This window comes from Haplochromis burtoni, unplaced genomic scaffold, assembly GCF_018398535.1.
Source record: "Haplochromis burtoni strain Fernald_Lab_line unplaced genomic scaffold, NCSU_Asbu1 Contig_14, whole genome shotgun sequence".
Classification (NCBI taxonomy): Eukaryota; Metazoa; Chordata; class Actinopteri; order Cichliformes; family Cichlidae; genus Haplochromis; species Haplochromis burtoni.
In genome coordinates, this window is record NW_024582375.1 from 3,957,783 (window position 1) to 3,984,419 (window position 26,637).

The window sequence follows — 26,637 nt, forward strand, 5'->3', positions numbered from 1 at the left end:
AAAGCTAGTTATTATATATACTGCATGAATCTTGTATTGTGCTAGGTTCTTGTTTGTGATGCTGCAAGTGTGTTCCTGACTCATTACCATTCAGTCTCTCTGTGTCATTTCTATCCCAGCTGAGTCGAGTAAACACACTGGCTGCCAGGGCCCGGCTGGCAGTACTTTTTACCATCTTTTCACCAGGAATGAAATACCAAAATTTCATTCCTAATCTTTATTCTCCACATCATGTCCATGTCAGCAGAATCCATCATTTTTATGCTTTTCATTCACTGTCTGTGTAACCAGACTGTGTAAGACATTTCAAGTGACAGGTTATTTACATGACTCAATCTGAGGTCCACCGGGTCAGTGGCCATACTACAAAACTCTTTTCATAGTATGAGACAAAGTTGTCACGCTGTTCCAGTTTGAGGCAGCAGACTGTCAAATTTAAGTCCAGCTAGGCTGTTAGAGAGATTTCCTGTCAATCATCTATCTTGAGACCAACTAGTGGCACATCCATCTAGTGTCCAGTGTTGAGAAGCAGCTCAATTTGTAGTGTGAAAAAATGTCCCAGTGGATGTGCACCAAGGTTTTTGATCTGCTTACTGTAACTTGTTGTAAAAATAAGGAGTACTGATGAATGCTATTTAAAAGGCTACCAGCCGGTATATGTAGATGGCACAAGGCAAGATATGTAGCAATAGCTCACATGATCGTGCTGCTTTATTCCACTTGAGTCAACAGTCGATCACTAAACAAATGACACATGTTTTGGATGCAGACAGTGGGTCCAATCTGTGCACCGATCTGTGGAGAACATGAGTAATAACAAACATGACTCACAAAAGCAGAGTGATTGGTGACAGTGGCGTTTCTAAGAGACTCATTGGTAAAAGACACGCATTGCACAAGGTGCGGAGATGACCTTCGTATCTGCTGAGCAAAGTGACACCTGACCTAAATCTGATCTGGCTGTGTTTCTATTGGACAGAAGATTAGAGTTCAGGAGAAGAAAGGAAAGCTAAGTGAGGGCAAAGATGAGAAATGGGAAGCAGATGAAAGGAAAAGACAGGAGTGAAGTGGAAAGCAAGGAATGGTAAAAAGGAAAGGGATTTACGTGAGATAGGGAGGGCGTGAGTAAGGTAGACATGACACAGGAGAGGGAAAATAAAAAAATAAAAAGAAAGGAAGACAAAGGAAGCAAATGAAAAATGAAGGAAACAAATGAGAAAAAAGACAGGAAATTAAAAAAAGGGAAAAGAAGAGAGATTTATATGAGATAAAAAAGGATGAGAGTAAGGTAAAGAGGACGTGGGACAGGAATGGAAAAGGAAATAAAATGAAAGGAAAAGGAAATAAAAGTAATACAGCAATAAAAGAGAAGAAAGGAAAAGATATTAAATGAAGGTAAAAAGACGAGTAAAAAAGAAAAGTGAATAACTGACAAGACAAGGAAACAAAAGAGGAGAAGGAAAGAAAACAAGAGAACAGAAGGGAAAAGCATAGGAAAAGGAAGTAATGGAAAGGACTACAGAAAACGAGAGGAAAAGGGATAAGAAAAAGGAAGAAAGGAAGGACAATAAAGGAAAGAAACTGACATGAAGAAAAAGGAGGAAAGGAAAGGAAAGGAAAGGAAAAACGCAGCTGTCATAGAGCTGGAAGTTCAAGACAGGTGATGTGTGAGCTACAGTGGGGAAAATGGAGCTGTTGTCATTGGAAACTCATGTTAAGCAGCTGCCATCCATATGTAATCCACAGTTATTTTTACTCAGATGGCATCTTCATGTGCTGCTTAACTTCTCATTAATTCATTTTGTGTGTGACTGCAGAAACAGCACACGGTAGGGAACGTCTAAACAGGCATCCGCTATGACTCCAGGTAACAAATAATAACCATGCCAGTCTTGTAAAACTTGTACTTTTTCCTCGCGTTAAACTGAGGAGAACTTTAGAATGGGAACAGTGACATTCAAAAAGCTTCATGACTGACACGGCTGCTCTCACAAGTGCAGCAGGATCTCGCGTCTGCTTCAAAACGTTCGCTGGGAGGCAACGAGAGTTTAGTGGTAAGGAACTTCTCACACTTGATCTCGTCAAAATCTCTTTTAAATGCTGCCTCCTCTCAGCATGACTCATTCTCACCTCTCAACTGAGCAGCCTTGAGACAAACTGAGTGGTTAACAATTGCACTGCGCAGCGGAGAGGCGGCGGTTCACAATGTGCCAAACTATATTTGCTCAAAAACAAAGCCTCTAAAGCACGATTTAGTAAACAAACTGCTGTCTGATTGATCCATTCACGCAAAGCAAATCCACGCGACGGTCAGTGGAAAACGACGGACACGACAGACGAGGAGCGAAAAGCTCAACGTGAGCGCAATTTGTTTTAAGGGGGAAGAGATGCAAGCTCTATCAGCGAGATAGAAGCTAAATGAAATAAACTTCTTATCATAACTTTTAATGTGTTGCCTCGGTGACTTGAGAGCGCCCAAGGCATTCAAATGCGGAAGAGGGAAACAAATGCGTGTTGAGGAGACAGCGAGATCTTAAAAAGATTTGTCTCCTGGAGGCAAACGGCAACAACTGTGCTGCTCTGATGAAAACATCTATTAGCACTGAGTCCCTCGACGTTTCAGGAGAAAGACGGATGTGTGTACATGTTCATTTGTGTGGACCAAAATCAGTTTGTTATCAGAACAACGAAGAGATTCTGAGGACGTTTTAAAAGGTAATATCTATTCGGTTCAACTTCATTCATTGTGTCTAGCTGAATCCTTGCTCTTGGTGACATTATTGGTCCTCAGTAACACTGTGAGGATTACCATTTAGACTCATTTTTGACCAGGATTTAAACTTCAATGCACACGTTAAACAACTATGTCTGCAGTCAGAGTACTGACAGAGACTCTTCATAGGCTCATTGTTAAATCCAGTTGAATTTAAAATCCTTCTCCTCACATACAAGGTCTTGAATAATCAGGTGCTATCATACCATAGACATATCATGCCACAGTTTCATATGATCCCTTGGAGCACTTTGCTCACAGATAGCAGGTTTAATTGTCTTTCCTAGAGTTTTTCATGCCTCTTTTTGACAAGTACCTACACAGCTCGACTCTGTGTTTAGGGTTGTCCATTATGCGGCAGCACCTGGTACTCGTTACTTTTTTAACAGCTGCACAGCCGGGGTTGTAAGTGTGACACAAGTCAATGGTGTCACTCAACGACACATGAGAGCGACTCCTTCACGAAAATCAAAACTTTTTAAAAACCTGACAATGAAAGAACTCGCTGCATTAAAACAAACACCGTGGTCCCTGACAAAAAGCCATAGACAGAGCAGCAGGTATACCATCACCTCGACATCTTCCATTGTTGTGTTTGTGTCACATACAAATGAGTGGACCTTTGACCACGTTGCTATAACAACCCTATGCACGTTGAGGTGGTACTTAATTGTAATGGAAATGACAGAAACCAAGGAGATTAGAGTTGAGTTGAGCAGGTACTTGACTTAATGGCATTTTCCATGCAAACTACGGGCTAGAGATCAAAGCAGTCATAACACATTGCTGCGCATCCCGGAGTCTGGTTCTGTAGGAGGTCCTTTTATACTATAAAAGGGTTCTTCCTTCCCACTCTTGCCAAGTCTTTGGAGGATTGTTTGATTGTTGCATTTTCTCTTTAATATTTTGGGGGTTTACTTTGTAGTATAAAATGTCTTAAGGTGACTGTTGTTATGAGTTATTGAGCTAATGTTATGAGCTGTTATTATTCTATGGCCCTCTTCCACATTTTATAAGCCTACCATGTCAACCATTCCCTCTTTTCTACTAAAATATATTATGTAAATTAAATCAGTCAAACATAAAATATATAAAGTATACACCACACAGCTCTTGAGCTAAAGCTATATTAGGCATGAACACACATTGAGGATGACTGGCCTGAAGCCACAGTAGTCTCAGTCATGGTGGCCTATTTCCAGATAAACCGAACAATATTCTCAGCCATAAAACACATAGCGCATTCATAACAGATGAAGACCAAACATAAGGTGACAATAATGAAAATACAACAACTTGCGTTTTAGTCTGGCCTAAATGTGTCCATAATCCAAATGGTCTCTATAATATAATATAATAATATGTTAGCTGAGTAATACTCCTTCCTGATGGCAGGTGACCTGCTGCTGCAGTTTAGGTCTTTGCAACATTGGCCGGTGATGACTACTGACTTTTAAATGATAACCCAGGAACTCTATGAGCACTTTGTGTCAGAAGTTATTATCTTGCCAATCACAAAGTCAGTAATTGCTTTTTGCCAACACACCCCGCTGATCGAACCCACATCTGAAATGGGCTGCTTTACAGAGTCGGGATCGTCACCTCAGGCAACAATCTGTGGTTTTCTGTTATGGCTTTATGTTTTTGAACTTTGTTTAGAGGTTACCATAAAATGAGGTTTGAGACATCTGAACAAGCTGCATAAACAAAAGAGAAAAAAAGAATACTATGTTGGCTTAAAGAAAAGTGGAGGTCGTGATACTTGAGGGGACTAGACAAGTACCTGTTCAAATATTGTTTTTGAATGGAGAGCACGCAGATGTAACTTGAAGCCATACAGTCGCTATTGTTTTCTTCTCTTTATAGCAAGTCTTTCATAATTAATCATTGCTAAAGAGCTTGATACAGTCACTTAACTCTTGAATTCAGTGAATTTATTAAAATTCAGCTGACATAGATGATCTCAGAGAATGTCTAAATCCTCCAGAAAAATGAGACAGAAAACTGTGGGAAAATATATGTTTGGTGGACCTTTCAACCACATACTGTATGTTACAACTCCAATTCCAAAAAAGTTGGTATGCTGTGTAGAATGATTTGGAAATTTGCTATACCCTATTTTATTCACAATAAAAAATAGAGGACTGACGTCCCATTCTTGAGTGATAGAGAATAATGTTTTTTATTTCATGTTCAGCACCTGTTCAACACCCAGACTCTTCTAGAATGAAGCCATGCTGTTGTAATAGATGCACTATGTGGTTTGGCATTGCCTTGCTGAAATAGTTAAGACTTTTCCTGAAAAAGACATCGCCTGGTTGGAGCATATGTCCCTTTCATTCATGGCGCCTTTCAAGATGCCAATTCCATAGGCCTTAGCAGTCCAATTAGTCCCCTAAACCATCCAATGTACCGTGGGCGGTACGTCCGACTGCTAACAGGTTAATGGCCATCAGAGATGCAGGCTTTTGAACTAAGGCGCGATAATGAACTGGATTGCTCCTCTTCTCTTTAGTTCGGAGGATGTAGCGTCAGTGTTTTCCAAAAACAATGTTACATTTCTAACTATTAGACATCAGAACAGTTTTCCATTTTGCCTCATTTTATGTTCAGTTGACGATGGCACTCTTTCTGGATCAATAACCTGCATTTAACCTGCATTTGTGGTTGGAATGTTGACCTGTGTTCGCAGAAAGTGGTTTCTGAGTTCATGTAGTGATTTCCATGACAGAATCGTGGCTGATTTTGGCATCTGTAGCGGTCACAAGGTAATGTGAAGGGGACCAGGCGGGAAAAAACAACCACATGAGCCTTCAGTCATTTTTCAGAGCTCTGAATATATTCTTTTATCCATGTACAGAGGTTTAACATGCTCACCATCGACACATCTAAAAATGAACAACACAGCTTCTCAAAAAACCCTCCTTAAATAGATGCTGGTCATACCACCACCAATAAAATTTAAAAGATTTTCCCCCGACATAGCCCAGCTACAAAAAACCTATACAGTTAAATACTGCAGTTATTCTAACACACCTCACATATATCTGATTACAAACACCCAGCTAAATTATATACAAACTAACTAAATTGAATGAAACGGAAACTTCAGCCCACTCCCCCCCAGCTCTCATCTGATGGTTTAACTACAAACACTATCAGTGGATAATTGGAGAACTCCTTTCAGGTGAACATCATTAGGCTGTAATGATGTGTGCACTGCATGACTCAGGCTTTCAGGAAGTTGACCTCCAAAGACGGAGAGAGTAGTTAATGGACTTCAAAACAAAAGCATAGCAAAATCAAAACTTCCTGTGAGACATTGTGGGTGCGTGCTTCACCTTAGTGAGGGACATGCTTCCCAGTATCAAAAACTGATTTTCAGTCTTGTCCCTTAAACACAAATTTCTCCAGATTCTCTGAATCTTTTGATGCTATTATGTACTGTAATGTCTTAAAAATTTGACATTGTGTAACAGTATTCTGATATTGTTCCACAACTTGTAAATTTGTGAACCACTGCCCATCTTTACTTCGGAGAAACTCTGCCGCTCTAAAATGCTTCATGAGATGGTAAAGTGTTTCAGTTTAATTGTTTCATATGTTATTTCATGTGTTATAAATGCATTATCTTCTGTTGTAAATAAAACATGAGACTTTACTTATTTACATTTACATAGCATCCGGGCTTTTTTGAAGATCGGGGTTTTAAGATGCTGCTAAACGTGAAGCCAATGCATGAATCGGTTCTTTTTCTAATAGCCAGTAGTGAGCATCTCTTTGGGTTGCAAAAAGATGTCTGGCGTGAGAAAATCACCTTGCTTCTCATTGGATGTGTGACCTTTCAAGACTGCTTTCAATTAGTTTAGGGTGTTAGTTTCTAGTTCAAAGCTTTTCAACTCACTGTGATGTTTGTTTTTTTAATTATCATCCTTTTCAGAATCAGAATCAGAATACTTTATTCATCCCTAAAGTTATGTGCAGAGTATGCTTTAGAGCCTGGCTACCTTGTGATCGAGTGTGTTGTTTCCTCAGTTTCTTAGTCCACCGCCTACTTGTCCAGCCTGTTTTCAAAAACTGTGATGGCCACACCCAAAAAGGCCACTAGAGGAACCCTCACTAATGAATATGTTAGGCAGTGAGATCCATCTTTCACGTAGCTTAAATTCATGGCTTCAAGTGGGTTGAAAACATTTGTTTTACTATGCAAAGGAAACCAACTGAGGGGAAAAAAAACCAGCAGTCATGAATTCTGAACGCTTGTCACTGCAATTATTAAAACCACCCTGCCTACGTTACCAAAAATGAGATTAATCTTTAGTTCCTGCCTCCAGTTACACCACTTTCATGCCATATGCTGGATAGCAGAGTTGAGAAAGATGTTAATGACTTGAGAGTGTTTTGGCTTGTAATTAAATCTCTGGTGCCATTTTGAAATCTACTGGCACTCAGTTTAATGAGTTATTGAGATTCATGACTTCCAAAACGCACACCTGCCCTAATGCAAATGACAGGGGTCTTCCTTAGAGACATGGATACCAAGGCACACAGAGAACAAAGACGTGCTGAGTCAGAGCGGCTTTGGGAAAACAGGGAACATAGGCCTTCTTCCCTTTACATCTGAATGTCTCATTTCCCAATTTCCCATTAAAATCTATTCAGATAATAACTTTTCAAAAGATAACTGACTGACCTAAAAAACCCAGAACTACGGATGTAACATATGAGTCATACAATCTTTGTGCTTGTTAATTTCACTGAGTGTTCCCTGGTGGTTCAGAACCCAAAACATGCTAAATCAATAGGCATGCTTTAATTGAATAAAGTACCTCTTGATGAGTCACACTTTCACTGCATCTTCAAGCTGGGACTGAAGAACAGCATCTTTTTATATCGTCACATTAAAATAGCCTTGATTTCAATCAAATCGTGCTCTTGGATTCAACACGGTGAAAAGCTCCAGCGGTGCCATTAAAAATGTCTTTTTGTTCTTCTTACATTTTCAGTTAAGTGATGATTAATCAAGGCCAGAATGCAGCAGAACATTCAAAATGCACGTCTTCAGAGTCTCAGATGCAGATAACTCAGTGGAGATTTTTCTAGACTATTCCTGAGCTGGGGACAAAAAAATGACTACAGTATTTCTTAAAGCTTTCGGTTTAGTCTTAACAATATGGATTCTTTGGTAATCCTGAAAGATTTAAAACTCCAAGCTTGCACTTTCGTTTTCCCTTACAGTGGCCTAAACAGTCAATTAATTGTTTTTCTGTGAAAATGCGATTACTAGAAGCCTGCATTCGCTCATCAACTCATCTCCTGAATCTGTAAGCTGCTTAATGTTTCCATGAGTCTCCTAAGAAGTTTTTAAGCTTACCTGTTCATTCTTGTGAAAATAATAGGCAATTCGCATCCTCCTCAGTGTGCGCTCAGTGTATTGATTTTTCGGGATGAAATGAAGACACCTAAAAATATCTGCTGGCAAAAGATCTTTGAAATTGTGCAGCTGAACAGCAATAAGATACTAGAGAACATGGATGGGGATGAATGGATGGGTCGTTGTGTTTTTTTGGGACTTGCAAGAATGCCTAGATAGAAAGCAATTACTGACATAAAGAGAGAGATAAGTCCCTAATCTCCCCTCTTTGCTTTCATCAGGAGCAGCTGGCCTTGCTTTTCCTCCTATACTAATGCAGCCTCTATAATAAATTCCCAGTTGGGACTTTCAGTTTCATTTCCCTGCACTCCACCCTGCTTACCAGCAAATTATTGCTGAAATGAATGGCAACATGGTCAAAAATGTGTAATTGCCATGAAAGTCTTCTATCAAAACATTTAGTTTGGAACGTATAATCTGTAGCACATGGAGAGGAAAGCGAAAAGCACAGTTATTTGAAAAGCAGCAGAGATATCTGTGTTTACATCCAATTAAGTCCTATTTTTGAGTAGGGCAGAAAATATCTACAAGCGTGGACGTCAGATGACTGCTGCTCCCATTGAAACGTTGGATTTATCAAATATTAAACATTTAAACGGTAATGCATTTGAACAAATACCAGTCCTATAAACCTAATTTTAAATATAAACGGGCTATGCTTGAAGATGCTGTTGTAGCTCCAAACTGTTTGAAGCCTTGATTTCATATTTCACTTGTATTTTTATTTTTTATTTTTATTCCTATTTATTCTATTTATCCCCTTTGTATATTTTATTTATATTTGTCTCTGTATTTATATATGTGTGTGTGTGTGTGTGTTTTATATATATATATATATATATATATATATATATATATATTTATATATATATATATATATATATATATATATATATATAACAATTCTGTAACTGTAACTTCGGTCGTTGCTGTGCTTTTTTTGGAAGTCGAATTTCCCAGAGGAACCCACCCGAGGGATTAATAAAGTTCTATCTTATCTTATCTTATCTTATCTTATCTTATCTTATCTTATCTTATCTTATCTTATCTTATCTTGTATTGATTTCCTCACGGATTTAAGCAGAGACAGAGCAGCAGTAAAGTTTCATAAAATGTTCAAATAGCCTGCATTATTAATGATCAGTGGGATACGTAGGTCTAGTAACTCCCACAGACACGCGCAAGGTGTGTGTCTGTGTGTAGCATGCTCGTACCCGCGTGTTCCTAATGAGTAAGTAGTGATTATAATGGCGTGCAGTCAGTAATTTAGAAAATCATGGCAGGAACATAAATCCAGCGCTCTTTTGTTGATCGCTAACACAGTGTACCATTTAATTACCTGGAAACAGATGGTTGGAAACGAGTCCAGAATAAGCCAGAACAGCAGGTTAAAGAGGAGATTGCTTTGGACCAATAAATACTGAAAAAAGGCAACTGATACAAGGCTCCATTTGACTCTACGCCTTGACCGATGTGCTTATGCGTGACTATTGAGCGTGAACATTCACTGCTTTTATAGCTTTCAGATAAAGCCGTATTCATTTGGAAACAATATATCCATTCATCTTTATTCCTACCTGTGCCCACAAGGATGTCTTATGCGATGCAGTGACTGTAGTGCTCCAAACTGGTGTTGAAGTGCTTGACATTGGCTGATTTCTTTTTTCTCTTAGACTTTTTCTTTCTTTCTGTGGAAGTAGACTAAAAGCAAACATTCTTTAAAGAGATACTTCAGGAAAAATGTATTAATACCACCATGTACTCATGTATTAATAGCCAGCTCAATAATAGCTATACGCTAATATCTGTATGAGCGAGTAATTTTATCTGCCAATGAATCAACATTTTAAAAAGTAAAGAAGAGACGGGAGAAACACCCTTCAGTCATGCTATGAGTGCTGATGTTGCATAGTTTGTCCACCAGAGGACACTCTGCACCTCTCCTGTTGGCAAGAAATGTGTTTAAAACAGTGTAAACAAATAATCAACAGCTTGCTGTCGATTATTTATTATGTATAGTTATTTAGGAGTCTTGACGAAGCTATTGTATGTTTGTACCTGAGAGAAAAATAAATAAAAGAGAAAGATTTGTGTCTCAGTTCCATTCCCTCCAGTTTATAGACACTTTTAGCTTCTTTCAGCTCACTGTTTTGGTTTTACGACACTCTGCTGTTTTTCATCCAGTACGCACTACCTGAACAAAAGGCATGAATGCCGCTGTATTTTTACCACAACAACATAACACTCCGATAATGTGTCAACATCTAAAACTTACCAACTTTATAAGCAGTACTGACCCATTTTAAAGCAGCATCTAGGGGCCAATCAAATACTAATAATAGTCTAAAGAACAGGTAAACAATGAAGTTGTCAATCTAGGTAAAGAAAGAGCACAAATTTTAATGCTTCTTTTCTTAAAGGGTTGACAGGGTGGTGCTTTAGGACTTGAGGGGAATCTACTGTCTAATTCTGTGTGACAGTTTGTGCAAACAAAATGAAGAAAGGAAGTAAATGCATACCAAGACACGCAGGCACAATAAAGTAGAAAGCTACTTTTTTAAAGACACTCTTCAAGTGCAAAGAGGGTTAAGTGTTTTATATTGACAATAGGTATTTGCCATCTGCCTGTCAAATGACGTTTAGAAACTAACAGTATTACAAATTTAAAAACAAAGCATTTCTAGACTAAGAATATCCAAACATTTTGGTGTAGCTTTTAGTTTAGCCTTGATAGCTTTAGATTAAAAAACAATTTCCATAGCTCTTCATTACAGAAATGTCATGTAGCTGTGGGTAAATTGATCTACTGCTTCATGCTGCCTCGTTCACTCAGTGACCAGACGTGCCCTTTGCTGTTGTAACGTTACATGTGTTGTTTGGAACAAGAATTGTTATGAACAAGCTTTCCAAAGAAATCAATGTGGTCAATGCTGCGCAATATGAAGTTGCTTGTGAAGAATGGCAATATAATGGCTGACAGACTTGGCCTGTGGTATTGCCACAATATTGCTGCTCCATCATAATTGCTGCCCCAACACCTCCATTTTCCACTTCACTTTCTCTTCGACCTGTCCTCCACTCCTCTCTTTTCCTCCCACCTCCTCTCCACCTCCAAGGCTGAAAAGACAGTAATCAGACCTCATTGACTTGGAGCTGACAACACATAATCACCACATCTCTGAATGTGTTTCAAACGATCAAAATAGATGCTTTATATATCCCCCATTCCACATCAGCTTGATGCACCAAAAATACAAAAATCAGTCAAAGACAAAAACAATATTTTGCATGTCAAAATTTAGGCAAGGCAAGGCAAGGCAAGTTTATTTGTATAGCACAATTCAACAACAAGGTGATTCAAAGTGCTTTACAGAGACATTAAAATTTAAATAAACTTTTTAATTTCTTCAAAAGGTTCTATCCCCAAACTCTTTGAGTGACTCAGCTGTGACTGAGCACTCTTTTCAACAATAAAAATAATATTCATAGTACCTCCATCTAGGTACGAGGTGACGCTAGTCTTTGTCTGCTGTCGTTTATCATAATCCCATAATCACTTTGCAGCTTTTTGACCATGGGGCCTTTTACATCTTTGACACTTTGTCATCTTTTAAGTGTGTAAATTTGTGTGAGAGGGGAAGAAAGGGAGAGGTTACACACAGATAATCACTGTTATGTCTGGGGTGAGAGGAAGAAGGGAAGTGAGAAGTGTTTCTATGGCAACCAGTGAGCTTTTCTTTTACCAGTTGCCAACACATAGATACATGCACACACACACACACACACACACACACACACACACACACACACACACCATGGACTACAGGTAAACATCTACATTGTCCTTGCAGGAGGCATGAATTGAGCCACTGGCCATATATTAGAAAGACAAAGGGCCGGTCACCATAGAAGAAGGTTAATTATCGGGTCTGAGGAGTGAACCTGGTTGCTCTGGTTAAATTCCTTGGTTACAAAGTAACAGATGACTTCAAACTATTCTAAAGGGCAAAAAAGACCCATTGATTGAATGCTTGCTATTCTTTTAACCTGCATTCTGGCCTTTATGTTGTTTTACAACCTTTAATGAGTAGTGTTTAGCACAAATCCCATTACACTGCATGAAAAAAACTCTTACATTGAACTTCTTCTGCCACAGAATCACATTTCAAAATAAACTATTTGAAGCCACTATTATTTTACACAATTCTGAGAAAGAATAAAATAGTCAAGACAGCAGCAACAATATGTCCATCCATCCATCCATCTTTTATTGCTTGGTTTGGGTCACAGGTGCAGCAATCTGAGCATAGAAGCCCCCTGCCACCTGATCCAACCCACTACCCAACCTTTTAATTTTTTTTATTTATTTTATTTTATTTTCAGCTGTTACAGACGGGACAGACATGACTGAGGGATATGAAAGGGAAAAAGAAAGATGAAAAAGAAGGGAAGAGGGACAATGAGAAAGGGCACTTAAAAAGAGAAAGAAGAGAAAAAAATCTCCTGGATCACCTGTTGAGAGAAAAAGAAGAGAAAACAAGCAAAAACAAAACAAAAAACAGAGCAACATACTGAACACAACACCAACAGTGAACACCCGTGTGCTCATCTGTGTGGATCAGCGCGCTTGTATTCAAAAGGTTTCCCCATGTAACCATCTGCTAGGGGATGTAGAGAGCCATAGCCCCGTCCCCCAGGGCATGAAGCCGGCATGGAAGAGATCCAGGCTTCAGACATCCAGAGGCCCCAGAGTGCGAGAGCCCAAGGAGGACCACCGGAGGGGCATCCGTGCCACCCTCCTGGGAAGAGCTGAGGAGAGCCCCAGATGAGGGGTCACCCAGTAACCACGGAGCAAAAGCCACAGGGGGCTGCACTGGCGGCAGCCAGTTGTGCCAGAGTGAACCGAGCCGCAGGCCCAGAGGCCCGAGGGCCCCCTTTGCCCCGGAAGAGGCCTGACCGAGCAACAGGCACCAGGCCCCGCCAAGTAGTCACCGGGAGTGAGCTGGTACATACCTGAGCGCCCAGGAAGAGGCCTGACCGAGCAACAGGCACCAGGCCCCGCCAAGTAGTCACCGGGAGTGAGCTGGTACATACCTGAACGCCCAGCCCCGGACACCAAGAACCACCAACGCACCGACCCCTGAGGGCATCAGTTACTGGCAGGGAGTGTGGTGAGGGGAGATAGGCCTCCATACTTTGGAGGGCCTGGGAGTTCCCAGAGAGGTGGAGTGTAAGACCCGACCTGACATATAAACACAGACAAACAGGCACACACAGACACAAACATGCATTCCCACCCTCATGCACACATATACAAATAGTCAGCACTCACCCGCACCCCAAGGCCCTACTTGTGTGGGTGGGTGTGTTGGAGCGGGAAGAGGGAGGCAGCCGGGGATGGGGAGCAAGATGCCCCTCCCTGGGGCCAGCTCCCCCGGGGAGGGGCATCTTGCTCCTCCCTTCTTTGCTCCCTTTCTTCACAACCCACTACCCAAATGGTGGTGATCAGTTAACAGCTCATCACCTGTCTTTACCCAAGTGTCCAAGACATACAGACGCAGATCTGATGATACGATTACAAAATGAATCATTGACCTGCGACCTAGGGTGTCCTGGTGCCACATGCACTTACGAACACCCTTATGCTTGAACATAGCGTTCATTATGGACAAGCTATGCCTTGCAAGGGTTCCAATAATAGAGCACTGCCGCTCAATCAAGCCCTCCAAGTCATAGTATCCTTCCCATGTGGGCGTTAAGGAGACTGGGTACTCTGAACTCTTTTTTTTCTTTTTTTCTTTTCGGTGCATAGGCACAAACGACAGCCAGGACCTGATCCTTGGCCTTGGGCAGCCTCTCACCTAGGCTGACTTCAAAATGGAACAGGGTCCAGTCCGTCCCCAGGAAACTAGTTCTAGAGCCCAAGGTATTGGTATAGGTACGTATTGAGGTGAGCCTAACTATATCTAGTTGGTATCTCCCAACCTCACACATTAACTCAGGCTCCTACCCCACCAGAGAGGTGACATTCCATGTGACACAAGACAGTTTTGGAAGCCAGGGCCTCACTCTAGTGTTGGGACAGACCCATGTAGCTTTTTTGGGCTGAGCCCAGCCAGACCTCGCGGGCTAAGGTTTGGCCACCAGATGCTTGCCCTTGAGCCTCCGCCCATGCCAGGCTCTCGGAAACTAAAGGGTCCACAGACTATGTTGATCCTTGCATTTTGTAAGTGTTTAAAATCAGTGAACATAAGCTATCCATCTCTCAGCTGTAAACTAGCTTCCATTAGTAACATCTTCCCTTTTGTGTTGCTAACAACCAGGAGAAATGCTCCTAGGGGAGAGTGATGACTATTGATAGTCATAGCCTCCAATTTAAGGCTATAAACAAGACTGGCTAAAAAAAACCAAAACACCAACTCTGCTACTTTGCTCCTTCTTTCTAGATGTACTTGCTGCTTTGCCGCATTGCAGTACTATTAAAGGTAAGTTACACCTTTGTGTAGCTCGACAAAGAGGGTTACCGATTTTGTTGTGACCACTGATGCTGTTCCATATTTGCCATTTTATAAAAAGGCTTTGATAGCACTGTTCTTTACTTAATGACTCAATCTATTGTGAATATTCCTATGAAAACCAGATCATATGTTATATTAAGATTATTACCAGCATACGTTTGTTTTTGAGCTCAAACCACCTTTTAGTTTATGGTTTGTTTATTTTAGCATGTGAATTGAACACTTATTGTTTTTATGTTTTTCTCTGACTTGCCACCAAAATGGCCTTTTGCTCTCATTTAGCTTAAGGCTTAAAAACAAGGTACTGATTCTCTGGTATGAAACACTCTGAATTACCATATGTTTTTCTGGTGTGTGCGTTGCAAACAACTTGCACTGATGTCTACTGCCAAATAATTATTTTAATCAATCATGGACTTTGTTTTCTATGGATCATGTGTTGGTTATTGTAGAGACCTGGCTATTAGCTGCTGCGATGAGATGGCTCACTAGTCATTCCATCTCTCTCCTGTAAAATACTGAAGCATGTTTTTATGGATAGACTGGCCACACATACAGTACATATAAATGTGTACTTTTGCACTTGAATTAATACATAAATTGGACAAAATTAAAAAATAGATTTGATCTGGGTCCAAAATTAACAAGCAAGTTTCTTTGTACTGGCTCACAGACTTTTGAAAGGGAATGTGATCGGCAGGCAAGATGACTGAACTTGGACTGTCCTGGCTTCAACCCATCAGTCAGTCACCTAAGTCTAGACTGAGTAGCCAGATGTTTTCTTTATATTATTTTTAATTTGTTATTTTGTAAAATAACATATTTTGTTAGCTATCCATTTGTCTCAACCAATCTCTCTGTTCTTTTCATCTGTCTTGTTGCTAAGCAACAGATGGTATACAGGTCATATGTCGACCCTGCATTTAAATTGCAAATGGTACTAGCGATGCAGCTAAGAAATGATGTGCAGATGGTGGTCATGAATTAAAATGTGCTTCAGCTTAGATTAGTGAGTAACCTTAAAACAAAATAACAGCTGCTTTTACCAATTAGTGCTACAAATCATCAGGAAAAGAAAGACTTTCTGCACATGTGCTACAAAATCACGAAAAAGAAAACCTACAATGAATTTGAAGTGGAAAAAAAGAGCAATATTTGTTTTTAGTTCAGCAGAGAAGTGAAAGTCAAATAATGTGTCGTGTTGCATCTACCCTTTTGCCTGCTTATGATAATGTCACGCAAAAAGATTTTTACAGTCTTGGCTGACAAAAATCATGTACATGTGCCACCAACTAGGACTAGAAGTAAAACGACACAAGTTTGGCACATTTGATTGACAGGTTATATGAGACTCTGATTGTATTTAACAATTCCCAATAAAAGTTGAGCAGACATTAAAATCTTCCCATATGGGATGTCAGTTCGGTTCACTGGGTGAACAAGCGGCCATATGACACATGGCCCGAGTGCAGCCGCCCATGTTTGAGTCCAGCTCTCGCTTCCTTCAATGCATGTCTTCCCCCTCTCTCTCCCTGTTTCCCTGTCTGTCTATCTTCACTGGTGTGCTATCTATTTAAGGCAAAAAAGATAAATAATAATAATAAAATAAATACAATAGCATAATTATGAGAAGTATGACCCAAAGAACACTGCATTGTTTTAAAATAATTTATTATGCTTCTCTCAGTATAATTGTTAAGATTTGCTTTTGCTGGCATTCATTTTCTTTATTAAAAAAAAATCCATTTAATGGTAAAATGGATTGACTTGTCAGAAGCCATCTACGGAGGCTTATCTTCTAGTCCAGATAAGCTCAAGCTTACTGCAAATGTTGCAGTTGTCAGTTTTATTTTGGTTTAGTTCATGCACTTTCAGGGGGAAGCTGATGCTGAGTGGGGAGATTCAGTGTGTGTGTGTTGGAAGACTACGTGCTGAGTGAGTTCTGTAGAAAGCAACTGTATTATCTGGAATTTCTTTATAACAGTTTCACTTTATGTGCAGTGGGCATCCTGCCAGTTCAATCCCTCTCGACCCATTTTTATCATCCTAACAACTAAATTAAGAGGGGACTGTGTGCACAGTAGCAGCGAAAAACCCGAACCATTGTTCTCTTTTCCACCACACTGATTGGAAATGGGGAGAAGCCAAAACCGGAAACAACAACATTCCTAAAAGTCTGGGTGTTGGCTTTATGACACATATTTCACATTGAGCCCAAATGTTAACCGCTGGCTACAAGATAACAAGCAGCCGGAGTGTGGGGTGCCTACATGCTGTGTGACTGGCGATGGCTGCACAGCTGAGTTATAGCGATGGGGAGGAGAGACACTGAAATGAAAACAAAACCGCTGGACACACACTGAGTCCCACAAGAAGAGACACGGCACTGCTTGTGTGAGTGTCTGCTTTTGTACATCAGTGTGTGATTATTTGTGCGAGAGCACGAGATTAAAGGCTCTTCCTCACTGCTCGCAATGTGGACCCAGGGGATCTATGGATGCCACTCCTTCCAGAGACATGGTGTACTCTCCTGTCAAGGTTGATTAGCTGGAGGATGAAACCAATTTCCTCTGTTCTCCTTTAGCCCCAGCTGTTTTTTCCCTCCCTGATACTCTCGTTCTTCTTCTGCAGCTCTCTCGGCTTTTCACTTGATTTTCCTCTTGCCCGCTAAACACGGGTGCTCTTTGCTCTCCTTCACTGCTCTCCGGGCTCAGTATATCAAAACACATTAAAAAACATCACAAATACTGCAAATATTTGTGATTTTATGATCTCCAAGCTGTAAGTAGTTAGATGGACGTAGAAGTGTTTCAGCTGTTGTTTTAAGACACTGTTTTCATTAAGAAAAAGGTGTTTTTTGGGCAGCACATACCTGAAAGACTTTACCCTCAAAAATACAGACCATAACATCTTCACTGTTTATTTTAATAAAGCGGTGGTTTCTAAATAATCAAATGTGTCACAATCTGCTGTGACCTTCAGGGGCTTTTGTGTCTTCATGTGAGTTTTCAAATCGGTTTAATATGCTATACACTTATGTCTTTTCCTTTTATCCCTCATATGGTTCCAGCTCTTATCTTTGCACACATGATTTTGCTTTGCAAGAACTGTTCCTTTTAAATGAAGTGAATACATACATTGCTTGCAATGTCTTCACTTTGATTCTCTTTGTATTCTTTATCTCTTCCATTTTTGTGAGCATATTTTTCTCAGTTTTCTCTGTTCTCAGGATTTGAGAGATTATTTGAGTTAAAACACTGCATTATTTTGTCTTGAGTGTAGTATTTCCAAGCGGTTCTGGGTTTTGGTATCAATATTTATCATTTATTGTTTGATAGCTTTGATTTGCTTGTTTGATTATGTTAGTTCCTCAGTCCTTGTCCTAGTCTCGCCTTTGTGTCTTGTGCTCAGCATCTCCTGTGGAAGTCAGTCTTGTTTCCATGTTTGCTTACCTTTCTGTTTCCCCAGTCTTATCCCAATGTAGTTCTGTCAAGTTCATATGTCTTAGTCCTGGTCTCAGTGTTACTTCCTGTTTTTTTAATCCCTCGTCATGTGTGCACTATGTTCACTTTTGTTTCCCTGTCTCTTTAGTTAGACTTTCTTCAGCTGTGTGTCCAGGTGTATCCACTCTAATATCCTCCTGAGCGTTCATACCCTGTATAAAATCAAGCAGCAAGTCATGCAAACATACATGGCTTTGCAAACATACGTGACAGAATGGGATTTTCTAAGAGGTCACTGAACAGAATTCCACCATTGCAAGAAGTCAGCTTGTGAAATTTCTTCACTCCGATATTCCATGATGAACTGTAACTGGTATTAATGCAAAGTGGAAGCAGCCATGGCAACTCCATCACCAAGTGGCAGAAAGTTACAGTACACTGCCTTACAAACTATGGAGTACATGGTGTGCAGAGAAACCGAATGAAAGAGTTGTGGCATCTCCATTCACACCAGTGGACCTTGTTTTTTTACAGCAATGGCGGATCAGCCTTGCAATAATTATGGAAGTGAGCAACATACACTAGCCGTGCCATAGAGATATAACAGCACAGAGATTGAGATGTTCTTTTTAAAGGTAAGATGTTATAGTAAAACTCTATGCTATCAAAACATCCAGATAAAATTAACTTGTGCCATACACCGCATGCCCAATATATTCGTAGGTTATTTTCAAATATATTAGATTTGAGATTTGGGTACTGTAAATACATAACAGACTACTGCTAATAATGGACTGCATTTACCCTCAAAGCGCTTTACAATTCCACTATTCATTCACTCTCACATTCCCACACTGGTGGAGGGAAGCTACAGTTGTAGCCACAGCTGACCGACTACAGCTCATTCGGCCCCATTCTGCCAACCTAGTCCAATATTGTCGGCTCACGCTGGCAGAGCCTTTTATGATGTGGTCGAGCAAAGGTCAGCTCCACAATAATTGACCGTGAAGAAGGAAGCATTTTCTCTGCCTTTTCCTTGTCTCCCTTCAGCTCCCTTTCTACCTGAGATCTCTATTTGCAGTGTTCAATAATCTCAGTGTAAAGCACAGGATGTTGAAATTAAGTCTGCCCTGGGGCAGACTGACAGATGCAAGGCTGCCATATCGCTCCATCGGTCCCTCTAACCATCACCAGTAGGTGGTAGCTTCCCAAGTTCCCAACCCTCTGAACCACGGTCACCACGTCTAGGTTACTGTTAGCAGGAAATAACCAGAGATGGGCAGTAACGCGTTACAAGTAATCTGTAATCTGATTACTTTTTTCAGGTAACGAGTAAAGTAAGGGATTACTATTGCAAAAACGGTAATTAGATTACCGTTACTTTCCCGTAGGAACGCTGCGTTACTGCGTTACTAAAACCGTGATTTTTTTGCGAGAATGTCTCATGACAGTGACGTAAGCGAGTGTGACGTTCGTAACAACAGCTGTGTGCAGATCAACAATGGATCATGTATCGAGTGCGGGAGAGAGTATGAGCGTGCAGCGTTTAAAGCGTGGAAGTACTGACCTTACTTTGAGTTTGATTCCATAAAAAGTGACAAAAACATTATCGTCTGTTGTGTGTGGGAAGAAAACTTCTTTTTACAGCGAAAAAAACCCCCTAAACTTCCAACAAGCACCGAGTAGCTACGACGTAATGGGAAACTCACAGAGAAACTCGCGGATTCTTCCACTGACCGCTGCGGCACACCTGCACCAGGGTAACCCTCCGCCTACCCCACTCCTGCTTTACAGGTGAAAATAGAGCAACAGGACCGCTGAGTCTTTGACTTTATTTATTTTCTGCTGTGTTTTACTTGCATCTATTTGAAAGAGTGAGTGTAAACACAAAAAATATTTTATTTTATGTGCTGGAATGTGTAGAAAATAGGTTTAAATGTTAAACTAATTTATTCAAGTCAGAGAATGTTGCATATAATGAAATTTTTGCTTGATGCATAAAGTTAAAAGATTAAAACTGATAAAACAAGTTAAAAAAAGAGACTTTTCCATTTGATTACATTTTGTATGATGGATTATGCAGAAAAAGTAGAATTGGGCTGAAAGATCTATCGCTTTATCACCTCTTCAGGTTGTAAATCGTGTTTTTAAAAAGTAACTAAGTAACTAAGTAACTAATTACTTTTGAAAATAAGTAATCAGTAAAGTAAGGGGATTACTTTTTGGGGAAGTAATTGATAAGTAGTTACTGATTACTTTTTTCAAGTAACTTGACCAACACTGGACATAACTGTAGTCACAGTCTGTTGTTTGTATATTCTGTTATTTTAATGCCAATTTACCCGATGTTACAGAATTAGAGATTCAAAGTTCTGGTTGTTTTTTTGTAGTGAAGTTGAACTTATGTTGATGTTTCATATGACAACCCAAATTCTGAACTCCTGCTGACGCAACTCTGACTTAATCAAGAGGTCTGATAGTGTGGAGATGATAGAGGACATGATAGCAGACATGAGGAAGAAGAGGAGACCCTACTGGCCAGTTTTCATCCGGGAGCTTTAAGTGGAGAGGGTGAGCAGCTTTAAATACATGGGCGTCTACATCAGTGAGGACCTCACCCGGACATTTAACAGCACACAGCTGGTTAAGAGGGCTCAACAGTGACTGTATTTTCTCAGGAGCTGTGGAAGTTCGGCATTCTTCAGCTTCTGCAGCTGCATAGCTGAGAGCTTCTTGACCAGCTACATCATAGTGTGGCATGGCAACGCCAATGCTTTGGACTGCAAATGCCTGCAGAGTGTGGTGAAGACTGATAAAGAGATCATTAGGACTCCACTGCCCTCTCTGCAGTATTTACTATCGCAGAGTTCTGTCTACGGCACATACAGCTGATGTAGCATTCTGAAGTGCACAGAAATCGTAGCTTATTGCAGCTCAGATTCTTTTATTTTATTTATATTGTGTGTATGCTTCTTTAGAACTGTTGTATATAGTTTTTAAATTATGGTTTATTTTTCTTATCATTTTTATATTTTTTTTCAGAAGGAAGAATCGCATTGTTCAGGAAAACATGTTTCTTTACTGTGTATGACAATAAAACTAGCTAAGCCGGTCATGTAGGTGTAATGTGTAGGTGGCCTAGTCCTTTTGTCCATAGTGTATCTTTATGTTATGAAATACTTGCTAATCATTTCCTAATCTACACCTAGTAACAGTGCCCTTTAACAGCTAGCCTGCTGGCTTAATCTCCTCCTTAAATCCAACCAAGGGTAGTGGCTTTGGCCGTAGTAACTCAAGTCAGTCCTTGTGATTCCACCAGAATCCCTGTAGCACATTTCAGAAAAGTCCCAGGAGGAGAAGTTGTGTTGCAAAAAGTACATGTCCATTCTCCTTTTGAACAAAATTTGCCTCATACTGCATGGAGCAGATGAGGAGGGCAGGAAGTCAGACAGAGGAGCATCTGGTGAATTTCGAAAACAAAAGACTTGAAGCTGTGCAAAAAGACACAATAAAACTGTGCACAGAGACAAACACCCAGTGCATTCCCAGTCTTATTCACCAGCAGCACAAACTTGCCACTGTCATTCTTTGCTCCTTTACCGCACTGCCAACCTGTTTTGGTAGCAGTCTGTCTGGGAAGCTGCCTTCAGTCGACCCTTGGCTCTCTCTCTGTGCCATCCGCACCTCAAAGACTTTTACAAAAAGCCTTTAAAACCACCTCCTCACCCCGTGCTCTGCTTCTGGCTGCTTTTTATTTTTTTAAAAGCTCTCAAGCTTGGCATAAAACCAACGGCAACCATCTTTGTTGTCTTACATCTGGCCATTAAAATCAACGGTAAAGCTTATTGCCAAGTAATAGCAGCGGTATTCTTTCTTCCCAATTCAAAGTAGAGATTTGTCTAAATCGAGATTTTGTATGGACAGCATTTTTTTTGCAGTTCCTACAAATCAAATTTCATGCACACTTGATGGTCTGGGCTTACCACATCACTAACAGTCTTGTGCATGCCACTGAAACTGACTACTCTTGCTGTGGGGAAACAACAAGAGTTTTTCCGGTGCATTTGTGTCTCTCTCATGCAGACACACACACACACACACTCACCAAAAAACGAAAGAAAGAGCAGAGTGCAGATAAACAGTGAGATAAAAGTGAATAAACACTGTTGTATTTGTGCGTGCGCATGCATGCATTAAGAGACTGTGTACCCATAGCCCGGTTTGAGCAAGATTTAAAAAGAGATTTTGGGAAAATGATTTGCAGGTTCAGGCAGTGAGTGTCCATTACACACAGGCATTGAACTCAGCAAATGTATTGATTGCCAAAATATTAGCTAATGAAGCTCAGTCGGCCCCATTCTGCCAACCTAGTCCAATATTGTCGGCTCATGCCGGCAGAGCCTTTTATGATGTGGTTGGTCGAGCAAAGGTCAGCTCACACAATAATTGACCGTGAAGAAGGAAGCATTTTCTCTGCCTTTTCCTTGTCTCCCTTCAGCTCCCTTTCTACCTGAGATCTCTATTTGCACTGTTGAATAATCTCAGTGTGAAGCACAGGATGTCGAAATTAAAAAAAAAAGTAATCTGTAACATTTTCAGAGCACTGTTGAAACAAAAGAGACAACCTACGCCCAGTTCTTTTTATTTAGCACAAAGCCGCTCCAAATACTGTCAAAAATGGAGCATTCATTTAATTTATTAAAGGAAGTGATGAAAATGATCTTGAACACCAAACCCCATTACGCAAGGACAGACAAAAGATAAGAACTCCCCCTTCAGAAACTCAAATTGTGCCAACAGAATCATCAGATGTATAATGCCACGTTACAGCTCGCGCTGTTTGACTGGCAGGTCACCACCAGCGCCGTAGGAGTCAAGGGCACGCAACGGGGCAACTATTGTTCTTTAAGCAGAAAAGGACCTCATCACGCAGCAGGAGGAGAGCATAAACAGTCACGTCAGGCTCACTGAGATCACATTAGAATGATTGGAAAGGAAGACGCTGCCTTCAAGGCTCTGGGCTGTGACTCTGTCAGATGTGAGGTGTTAACATAGCTGTGAGGTGCTCTTTGAAACGAGTGTACATTTCATGGAAATCAGCGACTACACTGAACTGTTCGTATGTGAGCCAGGCTTTGTGGTGAAATGCACAACAGCATGTGCTTAATCATTTTATGAAAGGGCAGATTTTGTGTTTATGGAAACTGCGTGTGTGCAGTTTTAACCGCAGCAATTAACAACATGCTGCTTATGCGAGTTAAAGCAAGCTAACCTTTAACTGCGGCTTATTTTTGGTGATCCAATCACACCTGCGGTAAAAATATACTTTTTCCATGATTTTTTTTCTCTTCTCTTTCCCTAGTACAAGCACACTGGATCTGGAGCATTGTTACAGTCCGAACATGTTGCTTTGTTGATTTGTTAATCAACAAAAGGAGGACAAAAACATTATGCTGCTCATGCGGGCTGTTTTTTTTTGCAGAAACACAGGGATCAGGAAAAAAGACTCCTCCCCTCACCTCCTCCGCTGTCCTTCTCTTCTTCCTCGATGCTGTTTTTGATGCTGTCGTACTCCTCGTCTATGTTCTGGTTGCCTCGAATCTGACTGAGCACGCGGCGGGCCTTCTGGGTCAGCCCACGCTGAATTAACCAGCGAGGGCTCTCTGGCAGGAAGAGGAATCCCATGAACTGGAGCACAGCGGGGAGCACAGACAGACCCAACATGTACCTGCAAGAGGAGAGAAGGAACACATGGAGTGAGACTAATTATGATCACAGAAATGCTGTTTTTAGTTTTGTTTGTTTGTTAGCTTTTGACTAATGAAGGGTTTGAAAGGTTGAAAAGGTTTGATGTGCAAAATTCAACTGCATATGCAAGAACAATCAGGTTTCAGCAACGCTCCCCTGCATTCACTTTATGCTGACAAGTTCAGCTAGCAACACGTGGTTGACTTCATTAAAATTAAACACTGGGGAAAATGTCAAGGCTTTTTTCAGATTCCTCTGCTTAAAATAACCTTAACATGTAGATTAAGCATTTAGATTAATCGCTGCACATTAGAGATAAAGTTCCACTTGCTAGAAGCCTTGCTTGAGAAAGAAAATCAAAACAATAAAGCGTCACTGTCTAATATCACTGCATAATTAGTTTACCCTAGCAAAGGCACACTATGCTGCACTGAAGTGTAAAAAACTGCAGGATTGCTCTGCAAGCATAACATGTTATGTGCCAGTAAGGCAAAGAATAGGAGGATATAAGAAAAGTAAAAGGGTAAAAGGAGGCTGTAATAATGACAAATTGCTAGAGACTGCAGGAAACAGCCAGAAGTACAAGGTTTTTCTTCTTCTGCGAAGGCAACGACATCAATCTGAGAACATTTGTAATCTTAACTCAATCAGTTTTCCATTATCATTATGAATCACACAAATCTAAGGCTCGCCGAACAATCTCCTTCGTGTCTATCAGAACTGCAGCCGAGGCAAATCCTTTCAAAACGGCCAATTCTTATCAACAGTATCTCGCAGCTCGCCGCTCAAAGACTCAGAAGACCGCGAAGCTGCATTCAGCGTGACACGAGGAAAGGACGCGAACAGAAGAAAGAGAAAACAAGAGTATCGCTCCAATAAACAGCACAGCTGCTCCCAGTAAATGCTAAAGACTGACCCGTGCTTGTGTTGACATTTTGAATGAGGGTTTGAGCTGGAATGAAAAGATTTTCTGGCATTTCATACGCTAAGAAGCCAAAAAAGAGACGATGCTATCACATCTGATTATATGACTATCATTAACGAAGGCGGCGCCGTTTACATCTTGTGAGAAGTGTAAAAGTTCTGCTTCTGTATTCTTTTTTCTGTTGAGATACAAATTGCGGTGTGGAAGGTGCTATAACACATTTTGCGTGCAGTGAAAGGTGGAGCTTGGATGTAGCTTTGGGGTTTGAAGAGTGAATTCCTTAACCCTGTATTTTTTTTTTAAATGGCCACTAGAATGATTGGAAAAGTAGGGGAAAACTGGGAAAACTGACCTTGGACTGAGTTTCAGGAATGACCGTTATTATTGGCTGACAACTTGTGAATGTCGAGTGTTTCAAACGATAGTTCGATAACCACTGGGGGTGAAAGGTGTATGTGAAAAGTTCATCAGTGTGTGTCTGACCTCCAACCGTCATGGCGCAGATAGCTGAAGGCTCCGTCGATGAGGCTGGCTGTGAACTGCCCCCCCGTGATGAAGAGGGTGTTAACGGTGACTAGCTGACCCCTTAGGTGGGGTGGAGAGGCCTCAGCGATGTACACGGGAACTGTCATAGAGGCAATACCTATACAGTAGAGGACAGAGAGGGAAAGGAGATGATTAGGAGTAGGAACTATTGGCTGAAGTAGAATTTCCAAATGTCGACTTACAAGTTTATATAGCAAAATGGATAACACGTTTTATCCATCCATTTTCTTCTGCATTGAAATTCATGGTCGAGGGGGGACTGAAGCATATTCCACATCTTAAAGGTGAGGGGCATGGTACACCCTGCACAAGTCACTAGTTTGCCTCAGTGCTAAAAGTCAGAGACAGCCTATTTACATTCACATTTATAACTATGGGCAATCTAGAATCACCAATTAACCTAACCCTGTGTTTTTGGACTCTGGAACGAAGCCCTAGCGGCTAGTGAGCACTCATGCAGACCCAGGGAGAACATGCAAACTTAAAGGTCCTAGGCAGGATTCAAACCCAAGGAACTGAGTTGGTCATGCTCAGTCATCGAGGTAAGGAAATCCCAGGAAGTTGATTCTGTTCATTTAGACTTTGTTCAGTCCAACCGATGACCCAAAAGTGGCACTCAAGTATCAGGAAAAACAATATTTACGCCGCTTTAACCATATTTAAAGTTAGCAGACATACCATTTCACAATCACTTTATTTCTGTGATACATTTCAGCCATTTCATTCCCACAGACATGCACACTCGAACATGGTAATTGCAGAAATAAAGCGTACATTACAGATTTTAATTAAATTTTGTGGAATCTGCAGTGGCCCTAGACTAATCATCGTGACACTAATCTGACATGTTATCGCTTTGGCTTGTTAGGACAATTTGAAAATGATTTAAACTGCAAAATAGCATTTTTTTTAATACAGTAAGCGACTTTTACAAAAGCAAATGTACACACTTATTGAAGTTATTTGGGTAATGTTTGCAACGCCTACAAAAAGTTACGCTTGGTCTTCTTCAGTAAGTTTGACCATATTTGCTCAACGGTACCAACAGTGATGTCACAAAGATGTTGACGTAAATCCAAGAGACAGAAACAAGCATACTGCAGTGTCTTCCAGTGTGCTACTCACACACGGTACACAGGCTGACCACACACAAACACATACAGGGCAATGCACACTTCTACACTCTCAAAAACACAGACCAAAACGTGTGTGACTGGATGTCTGACGAGGTGCCATGAGGCTGAGGCTTT

General features: G+C 40.7%; 1 protein-coding gene across 1 annotated transcript in view; it reads right to left on the minus strand.

Moving 5' to 3' along the window:
- Nucleotides 1-26,637, minus strand: part of LOC102299740 (proton myo-inositol cotransporter) — a 95,196-nt gene that overhangs the window by 52,235 nt on the left and 16,324 nt on the right. The window contains exons 2-3 of the mRNA XM_005915729.3: nucleotides 25,325-25,484; nucleotides 23,688-23,896 (exon numbers count right to left, since the gene is read on the minus strand). Coding sequence (XP_005915791.1) covers nucleotides 23,688-23,896; nucleotides 25,325-25,484 — 369 coding nt within the window. The remainder of the gene's footprint in view (nucleotides 1-23,687; nucleotides 23,897-25,324; nucleotides 25,485-26,637) is intronic.